Source organism: Orcinus orca, chromosome 2 (assembly GCF_937001465.1).
Source record: "Orcinus orca chromosome 2, mOrcOrc1.1, whole genome shotgun sequence".
NCBI classification, from domain to species: domain Eukaryota; kingdom Metazoa; phylum Chordata; class Mammalia; order Artiodactyla; family Delphinidae; genus Orcinus; species Orcinus orca.
In genome coordinates this window covers 109579324-109594179 of record NC_064560.1, presented here as the reverse complement: position 1 = coordinate 109594179, position 14856 = coordinate 109579324, and the positions used below count along the sequence as shown (strand labels likewise).

The 14856-nt window shown below is 38.7% G+C and overlaps 1 protein-coding gene across 2 annotated transcripts in view; it reads right to left on the bottom strand.

Annotated features, from left to right (window-relative positions):
* The window catches only part of SECISBP2L (SECIS binding protein 2 like), a 62585-nt gene that overhangs the window by 19047 nt on the left and 28682 nt on the right, over positions 1 to 14856 (bottom strand). For both annotated transcript variants that reach the window (XM_004281300.2, XM_049706048.1), the window contains exons 12-15: positions 14079 to 14248; positions 13176 to 13308; positions 11233 to 11395; positions 9013 to 9233 (exon numbers count right to left, since the gene is read on the bottom strand). In XM_004281300.2, coding sequence (XP_004281348.1) covers positions 9013 to 9233; positions 11233 to 11395; positions 13176 to 13308; positions 14079 to 14248 — 687 coding nt within the window. The remainder of the gene's footprint in view (positions 1 to 9012; positions 9234 to 11232; positions 11396 to 13175; positions 13309 to 14078; positions 14249 to 14856) is intronic.

Sequence of the window (14856 nt, the reverse complement as noted above, 5' to 3'; positions counted from 1 at the left end):
TTTTCATTTCTGACATTAGTCACTGCTGTCATATTGTTTCTACAATCATGTTGGCTTATATTAAATAAGAGACAGGAGAGTTTGATTTCCCAATTGGAAAAACTCAATGAACTATGGTAAAAATGCATATATCATAACCATTATGTAAGAACTGATCTGGAATTTGGGATTTATAGGAGATGTTTAGGTATTGTTATTAATTACTACATACTTTGAGAAAGTCTTTCAACTTCTCTCTTTCATACAATGGACGTAATTATTTTTGTCTCTCTGGCAAGATCAGAATGCCCCAATAGTAAAAGGAAAAATATTTGAAAGTGTTTCTTTGAGGAGCATTAATTATGTTGTTTAATATATTTAAAATATACCCCTCTAATGACCAATTCAGTACCCAAGTGTTCAGGACAGGAAACTGATTTTGAAATTGTTTTAAATATAGTGGCAAATAAATAGTTATAAGGGGACAATGGAAAGCAGACCTTCAAAATTAGACTGTATTTCTTCCTAAAATAGAAACATTTTTTAATAAAATTTTGATTGATATCATAAAGTCACATAGCCCAAATGTTTTCAGGTTCATTCAAAATAATTATGATTTGGAAAGGTCAACCATACATCAATTAGAAGACAGAAATGTTTATCAAAATAATTTCTTTATTTTTAGAATAATTGATTTGTAAACTTTCTAGGATGATTAGAAAGTAGGGCCATTTATTATTAAGAATGCCACAGACCATGATCACATAAATCCATATCCTCTTCATAAAAGAGGATATTTATCTCTCATTTATCTAGAGAAGCAGGGAAGGCATTCAGCTTATTCAAAAGTAGCATGATCATTAAGGAACATGTTCAAAAAAGGTTGGTTAGCAGAGTCTATCCTTTTTATCGACAGTGGAAACTATTAACTGGACCTTTAAAAGACCACTCGTAATGACCTTGGCTTCAGAATCAAAGCACGGTACTATGTTTGTATGGGCCTACATAACTTAGGGTCTATAATGAGACACACGTTTTGGCCTACACTTGACTCCCATCCACAGTCAAAGACCAAGAAGGAGAACTGTACCTTTTTCCTAATTTTTTTAGAGAAAAGAGCCATCAAAGGAGGGTAATACAAAAATTTTAAAGTAGAATAGGCCAGAAATGAGCCATCCAGCTACACGGTAGCACCTCCGGGAACCAGCTGCCAGGTCGCCACTGCTGGGTTTTTCACTTGCTCCTTTGTGGGGCTAGTGCCCCTGCTCCAGGCCTGCCTGAAGAGCTGTGGGGGAGGGTGCACCAGAGGAGACCTTCAAGATGGCGGAGGAGTGAGATGTGGAGATCACCTTCCTCCCCATAGATACATCAGAAATACACCTACATGGGAAACAACTCCTACAGAACACCTACTGAACACGGGCAGAAGACCTCAGACCTCCCAAAAGGCAAGAAACTCCCCACGAACCTGGGTAGGGCAAAAGAAAATAGAACAAAAAACAGAGACAAAAGAATAGGGACCGGACCTGCACCACTGGGAGGGAGCTGTGAAGGAGGAGAAATTTCCACACACTAGGAAGCCCCTTCACTGGCAGAGACGGGGGGGTGGAGGGGGAGAACTTTTGGAGCCACGGAGGAGAGAGCAGCAACAGGGCTGCAGAGGGCAAAGTGGAGAGACTCCCGCACAGAGAAGCGCTGCCGACCAGCACTCACCAGCCCGAGAGGCTTCTCTGCTCACCCACCGGGGCGGGCGGGGCTGGGAGCTGAGGCTCGGGCTTTGGAGGTCAGATCACAGGGAGAGGACTGGGGTTGGCTGTGAAAACACAGCCTGAAGGGGGCTAGTGTGCCACAGCTAGCCGGGAGTGTGTCCAGGAAAAAGTGTGGAACTGCCTGAGTCAAGAGACCATTATTTCAGGGTGTGCAAGGAGAGGGGATTCAGAGCACCACCTAAAGGAGCTTCAGAAACGGGTGTGAGCCACGGCTATCAGCACAGACACAAGAGATGGGCATGAGATGCTAAGGCTGCTGCTGCAGCCACCAATAAGCCTGTGTGCAAGCACTGGTCACTATCCACACCTCCCCTCCCAGGAGCCTGGGCAGCCCACCACTGCCAGGGTCCCGTGATCCAAGGACAACTTCCCCAGGAGAACACACAGCGCGCCTCATGCTGTTGCAATGGCACGTCAGCCTCTGCCTTCACAGGCTCGCCCTGCATTCCGTACCCCTCCGCACCCCGGGCCTCAGTGAGGCAGAGCCCCCTAATCAGCTGCTACTTTAACCCTGTACTGTCTGGGCAGGAAGAGACGTCCTCAGGGGACCTACACTCAGAGGTGGGGCCAAATCCAAAGCTGAACCCCGGGAGCTGTGCGAACAAAGAAGAGAAAGGGAAATTTCTCCCAGCAGGCTCATGAGCAGTGGATTAAAGCTCACAATCAACTTGATGTACCCTGCATCTCTGGAATATCTGAATAGACAATGAATCATCCCAAAATTTTGGTGGTAGACTTTGGGAGCAACAATATATATATTTTTTTCATTTTTCTCTTTTTGTGAGTGTGTACGTGTATGCTTCTTCATGTGACTTGGTCTGTATAGCTTTGCTTTTACCATGTGTCCTAGAGTTTTGTCTGTTCTTTTCATTTTTTTTTTTAAGTATAGTTTGTAGTGCTTGTTATCACTGGTGGATGTGTTTTTTCATTTGGTTGGTCTCTTCGCTCGTTCTCTTTTTTTTAATTACTTTTTATTTTTTATTTTTAACACTTATTTTTTATTTTAATAAATTTACTTTCTTTTTTTCTTTCTTTTTTTCTCCCTTTTCTTCTGAGTTGTGTGGCAGACAGGGTCTTGGTGCTCCAGCCAGGTGTCAGGCCTGTGCCTCTGAGGTGGGAGAGCCAAGTTCAGAACACTGCTCCACCACAGACCTCCTAGCTCCACGTAATATCACATGGCAAAAGCTCTCCCAGAGGGCTTCCCTGGTGGCGCAGTGGTTGAGAGTCCACCTGCCGATGCAGGGGATGCGGGTTCATGACCTGGTCCAGGAGGATCCCGCATGCCGCGGAGCACCTGGGCCCGTGAGCCATGGCCGCTGAGCCTGCGCATCTGGAGCCTGTGCTCCACAACGGGAGAGGCCACAACAGTGAGAGGCCCACGTACCACAAAAGAAAAAGAAAAAAAAAGCAGCTCTCCCAGAGATCTCCATCTCAAGGCTAAGACCCAGCTCCACTCAACGACCAGCAAGCTACAGTGCTGGATACCCTATGCCCAACAACTAGCAAGAAAGGAACACAACCCCACCCATTAACAAAGAGGCTGCCTAAAATCATAATAAGGTCACAGACACCCCAAAACACACCATCAGACAAGGTCCGGCCCACCGAAAGACAAGATCTAGCCTCATCCACTAGAACACAGGCACTAGTCCCCTCCACCAGGAAGCCTACACTACCCACTGAACCAACCTTAGCCACCGGGGGCAGACACCAAAAACAACGGGAACTACGAACCTGCAGCCTGCGAAAAGGAGACACCAAACACAGTAAGTTAAGCAAAATGAGAAGACAGAAAAACACACAGCAGATGAAGGAGCAAAGTAAAAACCCACCAGACCAAACAAATGAAGAGGAAATAGGCAGTCTACCTGAAAAAGAATTCAGAGTAATGATAGTAAAGATAACCCAAAATCTTGGAAACAGAATGGAGAAAATACAGGAAACGCTTAACAAGGACCTAGAAGAACTAAAGAGCAAACAATGACAAACAACACAATAAATGAAATTAAAAATTCTCCAGAAGGAATCAATAGCAGAATAACTAAGGCAGAAGAATGGATAAGTGACCTGGAGAATAAAATAGTGGAAATAACTACCACAGAGCACAATAAAGAATGAAACGAATTGACAACAGTCTCAGAGACCACTGGGACAACATTAAACGCACCAACATTCGAATTATAGGGGTCCCAGAAGAAGAAGAGAAAAAGAAAGGGACTGAGAAAATATTTGAAGAGATCATAGATGAAAACTTCCCAAATATAGGAAAGGAAATAGTTAATCAAGTCCAGGAAGCGCCAAGAGTCCTATACAGGATAAATCTAAAGAGAAACACACCAAGAAACATATCAAACTATCAAAAATTAAATACAAAGAAAAAATATTGAAAGCAGCAAAGAAAAAGCAACAAATAACATACAAGGGAATCCCCATAACGTTAACAGCTAATCCTTCAGCAGAAACTCTGCAAGCCAAAAGGGAGTGGCAGGACATATTTAAGGTGATGAAAGGAAAAAACCTACAACCAAGATTACTCTACCCAGCAAGGATCTCATTCAGATTTGACAGAAAAATTAAAACCTTTACAGACAAGCAAAAGCTAAGAGAATTCACCAAATTCTTTGCTTTGGTAAAGCACCACCAAACCAGCTTTATAAGAAAGTGCTAAAGGAACTTCTCTAGGCAGGAAACACAAGAGAAGGAAAACACTTACAATAACAAACCCAAAATAATTAAGAAAATGGTAACAGGAACATACATATCAATAACTACCTTAAATGTAAATGGATTAAATGCTCCAACCATTTACTTAAATGTAAATGGATTAAATGATCCAGTCAAATGCTCCAACCAAAAGACAAAGAATGGCTGAATGGAAAAAAAACCAAGACCTGTACACATGCTGTCTACAATAGACCCACTTCAGACCTAGGGACACATACAGACCGAAAGTGAGGGGATGGAAAAAAGATATTCCATGCAAATGGAAATCAGAAGAAAGCTGGAGTAGCGATTCTCATATCAGACAAAATAGACTTTAAAATAAAGACTATTACAAGAGACAAAGAAGGACACCACATAACGATCAAGGGATCAATCCAAGAAGAAGCTATAACAATTGTAAATATTTATGCACCCAACATAGGGGCACCTCAATACATAAGGCAAATGCTAACAGCCATAAAAGGGGAAATCTACAGTAACACAATCACAGTAGGGGACTTTAACACCCCAATTTCACCAATGGACAGATCATCCAAAATGAAAATATATAAGGAAACACAAGCTTTAAAGGATACATTAAACAAGACAGACTTAATTGATATCTATAGGACATTCCCTCCAAAAACAAGAGAAAAAACTTTCTTCTCAAGTGCTCATGGAACATGCTCCAGGATAGATCATATCTTGGGCCACAAATGAAGGCTTGATAAATTTAAGAAAATTGAAATCGTATCAAGTATCTTTTCCGACCACAACGCTATGAGACTAGATATCAATTACAGGAAAAAATCTGTAAAAAAAATACAAACACATGGAGGTTAAATAATACACTACTTAATAACCAAGAGATCACTGAAGAAATCAAAGAGGAAATCAAAAAACACCTAGAAACAAATGACAATGAAAACATGACGACCCAAAACCTATGGGATGCAGCAAAAGCAGTTCTAAGAGGGAAGTTTATAGCAATACAATCGTACCTCAAGAAACAAGAAACATCTCAAATAAACAACCTAACCTTACACCTAAAACAATTAGAGAAAGAAGAACAAAACAGTCCCAAAGTTAGCAGAAGGAAAGAAATCATAAAGATCAGATCAGAAATAAATGAAAAAGAAATGAAGGAAACAACAGCAAAGATCAATAAAACTAAAAGCTGATTCTTTGAGAAGATAAACCAAATTGATAAACCATTAGCCAGATTCATCAAAAAAAAAAAGGGAGAAGACTCAGATCAATAGAATTAGAAATGAAAAAGAAGTAACAACTGACACTGCAGAAATACAAAGGATCTTGAGAGATTACTACAAGCAACTCTATGCCAATAAAATGGACAACCTGGAAGAAATGGACAAATTCTTAGAAAAACACAACCTTCTGAGACTGCACCAGGAAGAAACAGAAAATATGAACAGACCAATCACAAGCACTGAAATTGAAACTGTGATTAAAAATCTTCCAACAAACAAAAGCCCAGGACCAGATGGCTTCACAGGCGAATTCTATCAAACATTTAGAGAAGAGCTAACACCTATGCTTCTCCAAGTCTTCCAAAATATAGCAGAGGGAGGAACACTCCCAAACTCATTCTACAAGGCCACCATCAACCTGATACCAAAACCAGACAAAGATGTCACAAAGAAAGAAAATTACAGGCCAATACCACCAATAAATATAGATGCAAAAATCCTCAACAAAATACTAGCAAACAGAATCCAACAGCACATTAAAAGGATCATACATCACAATCATGTGGGGTTTATCCCAGGAATGCAAGGATTCTTCAGTATATGCAAATCAATTAATGTGATACACCATATTAACAAACTGAAGGAGAAAAACCATATGATCATCTCAATAGATGCAGAAAAAGCTTCTGACAAAATTCAACACCCATTTATGATAAAAACCCTCCAGAAAGTAGGCATAGAGGAAACTTACCTCAACATATATGACAAACCCAAAGTCAACATCACTCTCAATGGTGAAAAACTGAAACCATTTCCTCAAAGTCCAGGAACAAGACAAGGTTGCCCACTATCACCATTATTATTCAATAGAGTTTTGGAAGTTTTAGCCACAACAATCAGAGAAGAAAAAGAAATAAAAGGTATCCAAATTGGAAAAGAAGTAAAACTGTCACTGTCTGCAGATGACATGATACTATACATAGAGAATCCTAAAGATGCTACCAGAAAACTACTAGAGCTAATCAATGAATTTGGTAAAGTAGCAGGATACAAAATTAATGCACAGAAATCTCTTGCATTCCTATACACTAATGATGAAAAATCTGAGAGAGAAATTAAGGAAACACTCCCATTTACCACTGCAACAAAAAGAATAAAACACCTAGGAATAAACCTACCTAAGGAGACAAAAGACCTGTATGCAGAAAACTAGAAGACACTGATGAAAGAAATTAAAGATGATACAAACAGATGGAGAGATATACCACATTCTCGGATTGGAAGAATCAACACTGTCAAAATGACTATACGACCGAAAGCAATCTACGGATTCAGTGCAATCCCTATCAAACTACCACTGGCATTTTTCACAGAACTAGAAGAAAAAATTCCACAATTTGTATGGAAACACAAAAGACCTCAAATAGCAATCTTGAGAAAGAAAAATGGAGCTGGAGGAATCAGGCTCCCAGACGTCAGACTACACTACAAAGCTACAGTAATCAAGACAGTATTGTACTGGCACAAAAACAGAAAGATAGATCAATGGAACAGGACAGAAAGCCCAGCGATAAACCCATGCTCATATGGTCACCTTATCTTTGATAAAGGAGGCAAGAATATACAATGGAGAAAAGATAGCCTCTTCAATAAGTGGTGCTGGGAAAACTGGACAGCTAGCTACACGTAAAAGAAATTAGAACATTCCCTAACACCATACACAAAAATAAACTCCAAATGGATTAAAGACCTAAATGTAAGGCCAGACACTATAAAACTCTTAGAGGAAAACATAGGCAGAACACTCGATGACATACATCACAGCAAGATCCTTTTTGACCCACCATCTAGAGTAATGGAAGTAAAAACAAAACTAAACAAATGGGACCTAATGAAACTTCAAAGCTTTTGCACAGCAAAGGAAACCATAAACAAGACGAAAAGACAACCCTCAGAATGGGAGAAAATATTTGCAAATGAAGCAACTGACAAAGGATTAATCTCCAAAATTACAAGCAGCTCATGCAGCTCAATATCAAAAAAACAAACAACCCAATACAAAAATGGGCAGAAGACCTAAATAGACATTTCTCCAAAGATATACAGGTTGCCGACAAACACATGAAAGGATGCTCAACATCACTAATCATTAGAGAAATGCAAATCAAAACTACAATGAGGTATCACGTCATACCAGTCAGAATGGCCATCATCAAAAAATCTACAAACAATAAACGCTGGAGAGGGTGTGGAGAAAAGGGAACCCTCTTGCACTGTTGGTGGGAATGTAAATTGATACAGCCATTATGCAGAACAGTATGGAGGCCTTAAAAAACTAAAAATAGAACTACCATACAACCCTGCTTTCCCACTACTGGGCATATACCCTGAGAAAACCATAATTCAAAAAGAGTCATGTACCACAATGTTCACTGCAGCTCTATTTACAATAGTCAGCATGGAAGCAACCTAAGTGTCCGTCGACAGATGAATGGACAATGAAGATGTGGCTCATATATACAATGGAATATTACTCAGCCATAAAAAGAAATGAAATTGAGTTATTTGTAGTGAGGTGGATGGCCCTAGAGTCTGTCATACAGAGTGAAGTAAGTCAGAAAGAGAAAAACAAATACTGTATGCTACCACATATATGTATGGAATCCAAAAAAAAAAAAACAAAAAACAAAAAAATTTTTATGAAGAACAGGGGCAGGAGAGGAATAAAGACGCAGACATAGAGAATGGACTTGAGGACATGGGGATGGGGAAGGGTAAGCTGGGACGAAGTGAGAGAGTGGCATGGACTTATCTACCAAATGTAAAACAGATAGCTAGTGGGAAGCAGCCGCACAGCACAGGGAGATCAGCTCAGTGCTTTGTGACCACCTAGAGGGGTGGGAGGGAGACAAAAGAGGGAGGAGATATGGGGATATATGTATATGTACAGCTGATTCACTCTGTTATAAAGCAGAAACTAACACATCATTGTAAAGCAATTATACTCCAATAAAGATGTTAAAAAAAATAAAGTAGAATATATTTGCAGAGGTAAAGAAATGCCTGCTTAGTAGTTCCCACTCTGATCACAACACAGCGGACACTTGGTTGGCCCCAACTAAATCCTTCACTAGTGTTCATAAATGGGGATTTTCTTTACAATCTGATCTCAATTTTATTACTCTACCTCCAGTGCTGAAACATTTCATTTTCTTTCTTCATGTTCAGTATTATGTTTTATACCTAAACTCTGCTAAAGAAGACATATGGCTTCCACTTTAAAATTCACTGCATATTCTACAATTATACTACATAAATATCAAAACGCTTCAAAAGTAAAATGTTCATACCTTTGGACTGGATTTTTTCACAATTTGGAGAAATTATAACACATTTGATCTTGTTTAACTTCATATGTTTCGTAACCTCTCTTAGACCCATGACCAGCCGTCTCCTCGCTTTTGCTCTTACAGGATCCTTTTGGTAGATACGCTCCTGGAAGCTGACAAGCTCTTGAAGAAGAAGAGTCACACATTCATCAATCTCTTTACAAAGAACCTGATTACAGTACCTGTAAAGGAACCCAAAAGTAGGTAATTATAAAATTATTTTAGGAAAAAAATACATCCAGTAAAGTTTTTCATTAAAAAATCAAGTCTTGAAATATCTCCTAAATCCTTCAGTCAATTAGAGAAACAGAAGAGTTTTCCTGAATTACAACAGATCGGCTTTTATGCAAAGGATAGATTAACCTCGGGGAAGTACTAATCAAACACCCAATTATTAAATTCCTAAGGATATAAATCAAATGTTAACCTGCTATTAGATAAACAGGTATAATGTTTTTGGTAAGGAGATAATGTATAAAGTTATTTCATTCCAATGAATACTAAAGATGCTTCTAATAAGAAACAAATTAATTTCATAAAAGCTAACTGAATGCCCTAATACCAACCATTCATCCTCCACGCTTGGGTAAATCAGTCTCCAGCACTGGCTCCTCAACCATAAAAATAAGGAGTTACAGATGACAGCCTCAATGGTCCCTCTACCTCTGAAAATCTATGGTTACAGCGGATGAATTCAGTAGTTAAACTGAAGCCAAAACCAAAGAGGTCTTGAGGTAAAAGTCATATGGCTTTATATCAGGCAAAGTAACTGAATGAGGCTCTTTGTGAGATCATATATGGCTACAACACAAAAACCAGAAAGCAAGTAGTGAGAGGCCACTATAGTACTTAATTTCAAGGATAAGGAAGTCATTCTAGTTTAAGTAAATTCCTTACCTATTCCACTTTGCTAGTTTTCATCCATAATCTATCTCTACCATAAGCAGGTACTTAACAAGGAAAATTGGTAAAATTTCTAATCTAGGAATGCCGGGCCAGCAAATTACCAGTTCTAAATTACTGATACATTATATGGTGGGAAAATCTAGGTCTGCCTTTCTTTAGTGAAAAAAAATGTTCTGCTTTGGAAATTTTGTTAATGTTTATGTGAAAAGTGTTTAAATAAATGCAAGTATGACATTACTTCAGAACAGAAGATATAACTGGACAGGCTGAGGAAAGCTTATCATAGAGTATACAAAATTGAAGAATGCAATTGAAGAATAAAACATCAAAAACGCAATTTTCTTCACTCTGCTTTTCTTCCAAGCTGTTTATTTCACACATATGTAAGATTTTATTCTCGAAGTATTTCCTTTGTCACACATCTGTGATATTTAATTAACTTCCCAAACCTAGGCAATAAGTATTTGCTCAAAAACAATAAAGGAACAGAACAAACCAATGTGGTTTGGATTCACACACATTTTACCTTCACCCTGGGATTCTTTCATAGGTAAACTTAATTTCAAAGATGGGCATTTTCAAACTTAGAAATATATGCTTAAAAACAAATAGGTTTAGGGCTTCTCTGGTGGCGCAGTGGTTGAGAGTCTGCCTGCCGATGCAGGGGACATGGGTTCATGCCCCAGTCCGGGAAGATCCCACATGCTGCGGAGCGGCTGAGCCCGTGAGCCATGGCCACTGAGCCTGCGCGTCTGGAGCCTGTGCTCCGCAACGGGAGAGGCCACAACAGTGAGAGGCCCACGTACCGCAAAAAAGAAAAAAAAAAAAAGAGAACAAAAACAAATAGGTTTATGTAACAGGTTCACTACATGTAGGAGGATCTTAGAAACTTGTTATTAATTGGTTAGAGAGGTTTTTTTTGAAGGGCCAATAATATAAACAAAAAAGCAAAAGCATTTGGAGAGGAAAAATGTCACAGTATGACATTTTATATAATACATAAGCTGTAAGAGGTAAAATTTCATGGGTATAAACACTAGCTGATATAAAAAGAATGTATTTACTGTCAAATTACTTTTACATGAACACTGACAGCTGATGGAAGGCAAATACTTTCCATATAATAAAACCCGCTGTTAAACAAAATCTGAAAGAACTTAAAGATCTTTGGTATTCTATCTGTTCAACCCACCAAGAAAGAATGACAATATTATATTCAGAACTACAGTCAAGATACCTAAGCTATTCAACCTCAATAATGAGACTAAAACTTACTCTCTAAATCTTTTGCTGTGGATTTTGGTTATTGTCGAAGATGCCATTGGACTGCCTATCCCAGAACTAGCCGGAGAGCCTTGTGACACAGGTGTCATACAGTACGGAGAGTTCTGACTTGCTGGAGAGAGGGATGCATCACTGGGCATGCTCAGTCCAGCATCTGTGGAGACGTGGGGTGAGGGGAAAGAATTTAGAAATTCTGAATGCTGAAAAGCTCTATACTCTTCAACATAATTTAGAATGGCAGTTACCTTTTGTTATCACTTCCAAATTCTCCAGAAGCTACCAAGTTGGGCATTGTTCGTATCACAAACATTTCTCATATACTACAAAAATCAAATTTTCCTATTATGTCTTAAAATATACTCTGAAAAACATCAAGCATATCCTACAAGTCTCCACAGAAGAGATGCAAGAAGCCAAGTTATCTAAAACATGTATTCCCAGGGGATCTAAATTGAAGAACAAAAGACATATCCGCTTCTGCACTCTTTCCAGATCATATTACCCATCTCCTTCATCTCTATTTTTCCATCTATTTCTTAGAAATAATTTTTTTAACTGTCTAAAAATTCCCATTGCTGCTGGCAATGATGAATTCTACCTCACTCATTCTCCCCACACCACTCCCAGTTCTCCAGGCACCACCCCAGTTTCTCTTTCATTTGGTCTTTGCTCCTGTGCTCAGGCAGCCACATTTGCAGATGCCACCTCTTGACTCAACTGCCACCTTTAGTTACTGCTTCTTTTCTAAACAGCTCTAAAACTCAGGAAATGAGTTAGTATTTGTCCAGTCCATTAATCTGCAAAGTTACACATATATCTTATCTCTCTACTGGATTGTAAACTTTTTGTAACAGGGCCAGTCCACTATATATCTTTATGACATTTCCTGACCTTCCCATCCCTACCCCACTTACTGAAGTACATATGATGGATGTTCAACACACACTTGTTGAAGGAATGCATAAACAGATACACCTGAATACAAAGGCAATGATACTTAATTGAGAGTAAAGGAGAACCCTAACCGAACAATTCTTAGAAGTAGTAAACTTATTTTCTAAACACAAGGGAACACTGCTACTAAATCTATATGTAAATCAGATTTAAATGTTTTGCCAAAAGTTGAAGAATAAATACCAGGAGAAATAGGGACCTAGTCAGGTTTCTCTTAAAATCTTTCTTCCACAGTAGTATAAATTTTAGAAGGCATCTGCAGTTTTGCTGAGGTCCCATCTGAAATCATGTGCTGGCTACCCATTGTATGGGACTGAATCTTACTGACCAACTGGACTCTACACTACAACAAGCTTTGCAATTCTCTACTCATTGTGGCATATGTATTAATTTCACAAAAGCAAGGAAGAAAATCAACAAAAGCAATTCAATAAAATATACAGGTGACCCTTGTACAATATGGGGATTTAAACCTCATATAACTTATAGTCCGCCCTCTGTATCATAGTTCCTCTATCATCTGTGGATTCAACCAATCATGGCTGAGTAGTACTGCAGTATTTACTATTGAAAAACATCTGTGTACAAGTGTACCTGTGCAGTTCAAACCTGCGTTGTTCAAGGGTCAACTGTAGTCCTGCAAAGAAAGTCAATTGTGTTCTAGATATAAAAGAAGGCAAGATGAAAGAAACTGTGACAGTTACAGAGGATGCATTAGTAAGATCATAGTTATGAGGGTTTACAACAAATTCAGGATTTAAGCTTCAAAAATGCCATAGACCTACTATGTAACACCTGCCTCCCTGCCCTTTAAGTATCTCCCTATAGAAGCATCTTCAAAAGAAACCACTCTCAAAGATTAAAAAATTTAGATAAAATATGGAGCATATTTAGGAGAATAACTAGTGATATGTTGTTACCTACTAATTAAAATACTTCAGACCATTTTATAAGAAGAAGGGGGAAAGAGGTGATCTTACCTTCTTGGGAAACAATCTCCTGCGGCAAATCATCAATAAAATCTAAGTGCATTTCTATTGGTTCCTCAGATCCCAAAAGATTGTGGTCCACAGTTAAACGGCCCTTCTTTTCCTCTCTTTCTTTCAAAATAACCTAAAAGTCATTACCAGTCTTTAATTACTAATTACTCTTTAAGTATGTACTGAATGATTAAAATGGTCACTATTACACAGGAATAGTAGTGTTCACTTAAAAAATGGATGTAAGGATTTTGGTTGGCTATGTAGAAACTGACTGGCAAAAAGGTAAATGTAATTTTAGGCACTGCAGTTGAAGGAAGTACTATATCCAAAATAAAGGAAGGCAATATAATACTACAGCTATCAAACTACATTTGCTTCATTCTTTAAATCCTAGTAGACAAACTAGGGTTTCCCCCAAAATGGATAAAATAAAACCTTTGGAAACCAGGTCACATAGTTACGTTAGATTTATTTGGTCATAGATCATCTCATTCACTCCTCCTAATAACAGTACTGAGTTAAACAGAGCAGATATTATACCCAACTTATAGATAAAGAAGATGAGGATAAGAAAGGTTTGCTAAAACTACACAATAAGTACTGAAGTTAGTACTAGAATCCCAGGCTTCTGATACCTAGGGTCTCAAGTTTTTGGATACCTAAATGTTTAACTTTTTCTTTTAAACTTATAGACAGAACTCGTTCCCCAGGGCCTTGGTCAACACAGAAAGATAGTCATGATGCTGAGATCCCCAACCTTAAATTAATTAGTCATCATAAAGATGCATGTCTAAGAACTTTTCACAATAATCAGTTGGCCAAAACGCCACAACTACTTTTGCAAAACGATTTAAACCCTTTTTTATACTGTAAAATAAATATCCCCAGGTTTTGTTTTACCTTTTTAAGTGCTGTGGGCCGTTTTAGTTTTGCAATTTCCTTTTCTTTTCCTTTTTTCGCTTTAGAGGAAGTAATGTCCAAAGAATTAAAGGATGTCAAACAGGGCTGACCTTTGGTTAAGGGTTTTCTGTTAGTAGAGTCTTTAGTGTGAAAAGAAGCTGCAGTGACCACTAAAAACAAACAAGAACATTAGTTTTACTATTATGGCCAACTCCACATATTTTCAAAATTTCTAATAATAAACCTATAAGAACAACAACATCCTCTTCTTGTGGAAAACAGACATCATAACAGCAGGAGCAGTATATGGCCGTGCAGTATCCCTCAGATACAGCTCCAAAGAACCATTCTACCTCTGAAATTTCAAAACTCTGTACCTCTCCTTATTCCTAATGAATCTAACAATGACCCTTACATTAGATAAGTAGTCTATCACTCCTCTCCTCATTTCAGCCTGTCAGTAAAGAATGATGATTTTCCCCTCTTAGCTGCACTCTCAGTACTATTCAGCAATTCCTTTACGCCTGATTGTTACCCTCATTCTCCCGTGGATACCACCCATCCTTCAGCAGACCTAGCCTCTAATCTCAATTCTCTCACTCTAGCAGAAAAGCTTTCCTGCTACTTCCCTAAGATGCTTTCCAATATAAACTTCTAAGCCACCTGAGAGGAGGCAGCAGGCATCCTTACTCCCACCGAAGGCTTACCAACCACCTCTTCTCATAATTCCATCTCAAGATTAATTCCTCAAGGATTTTGCTCTATTACTTTCCCCTTG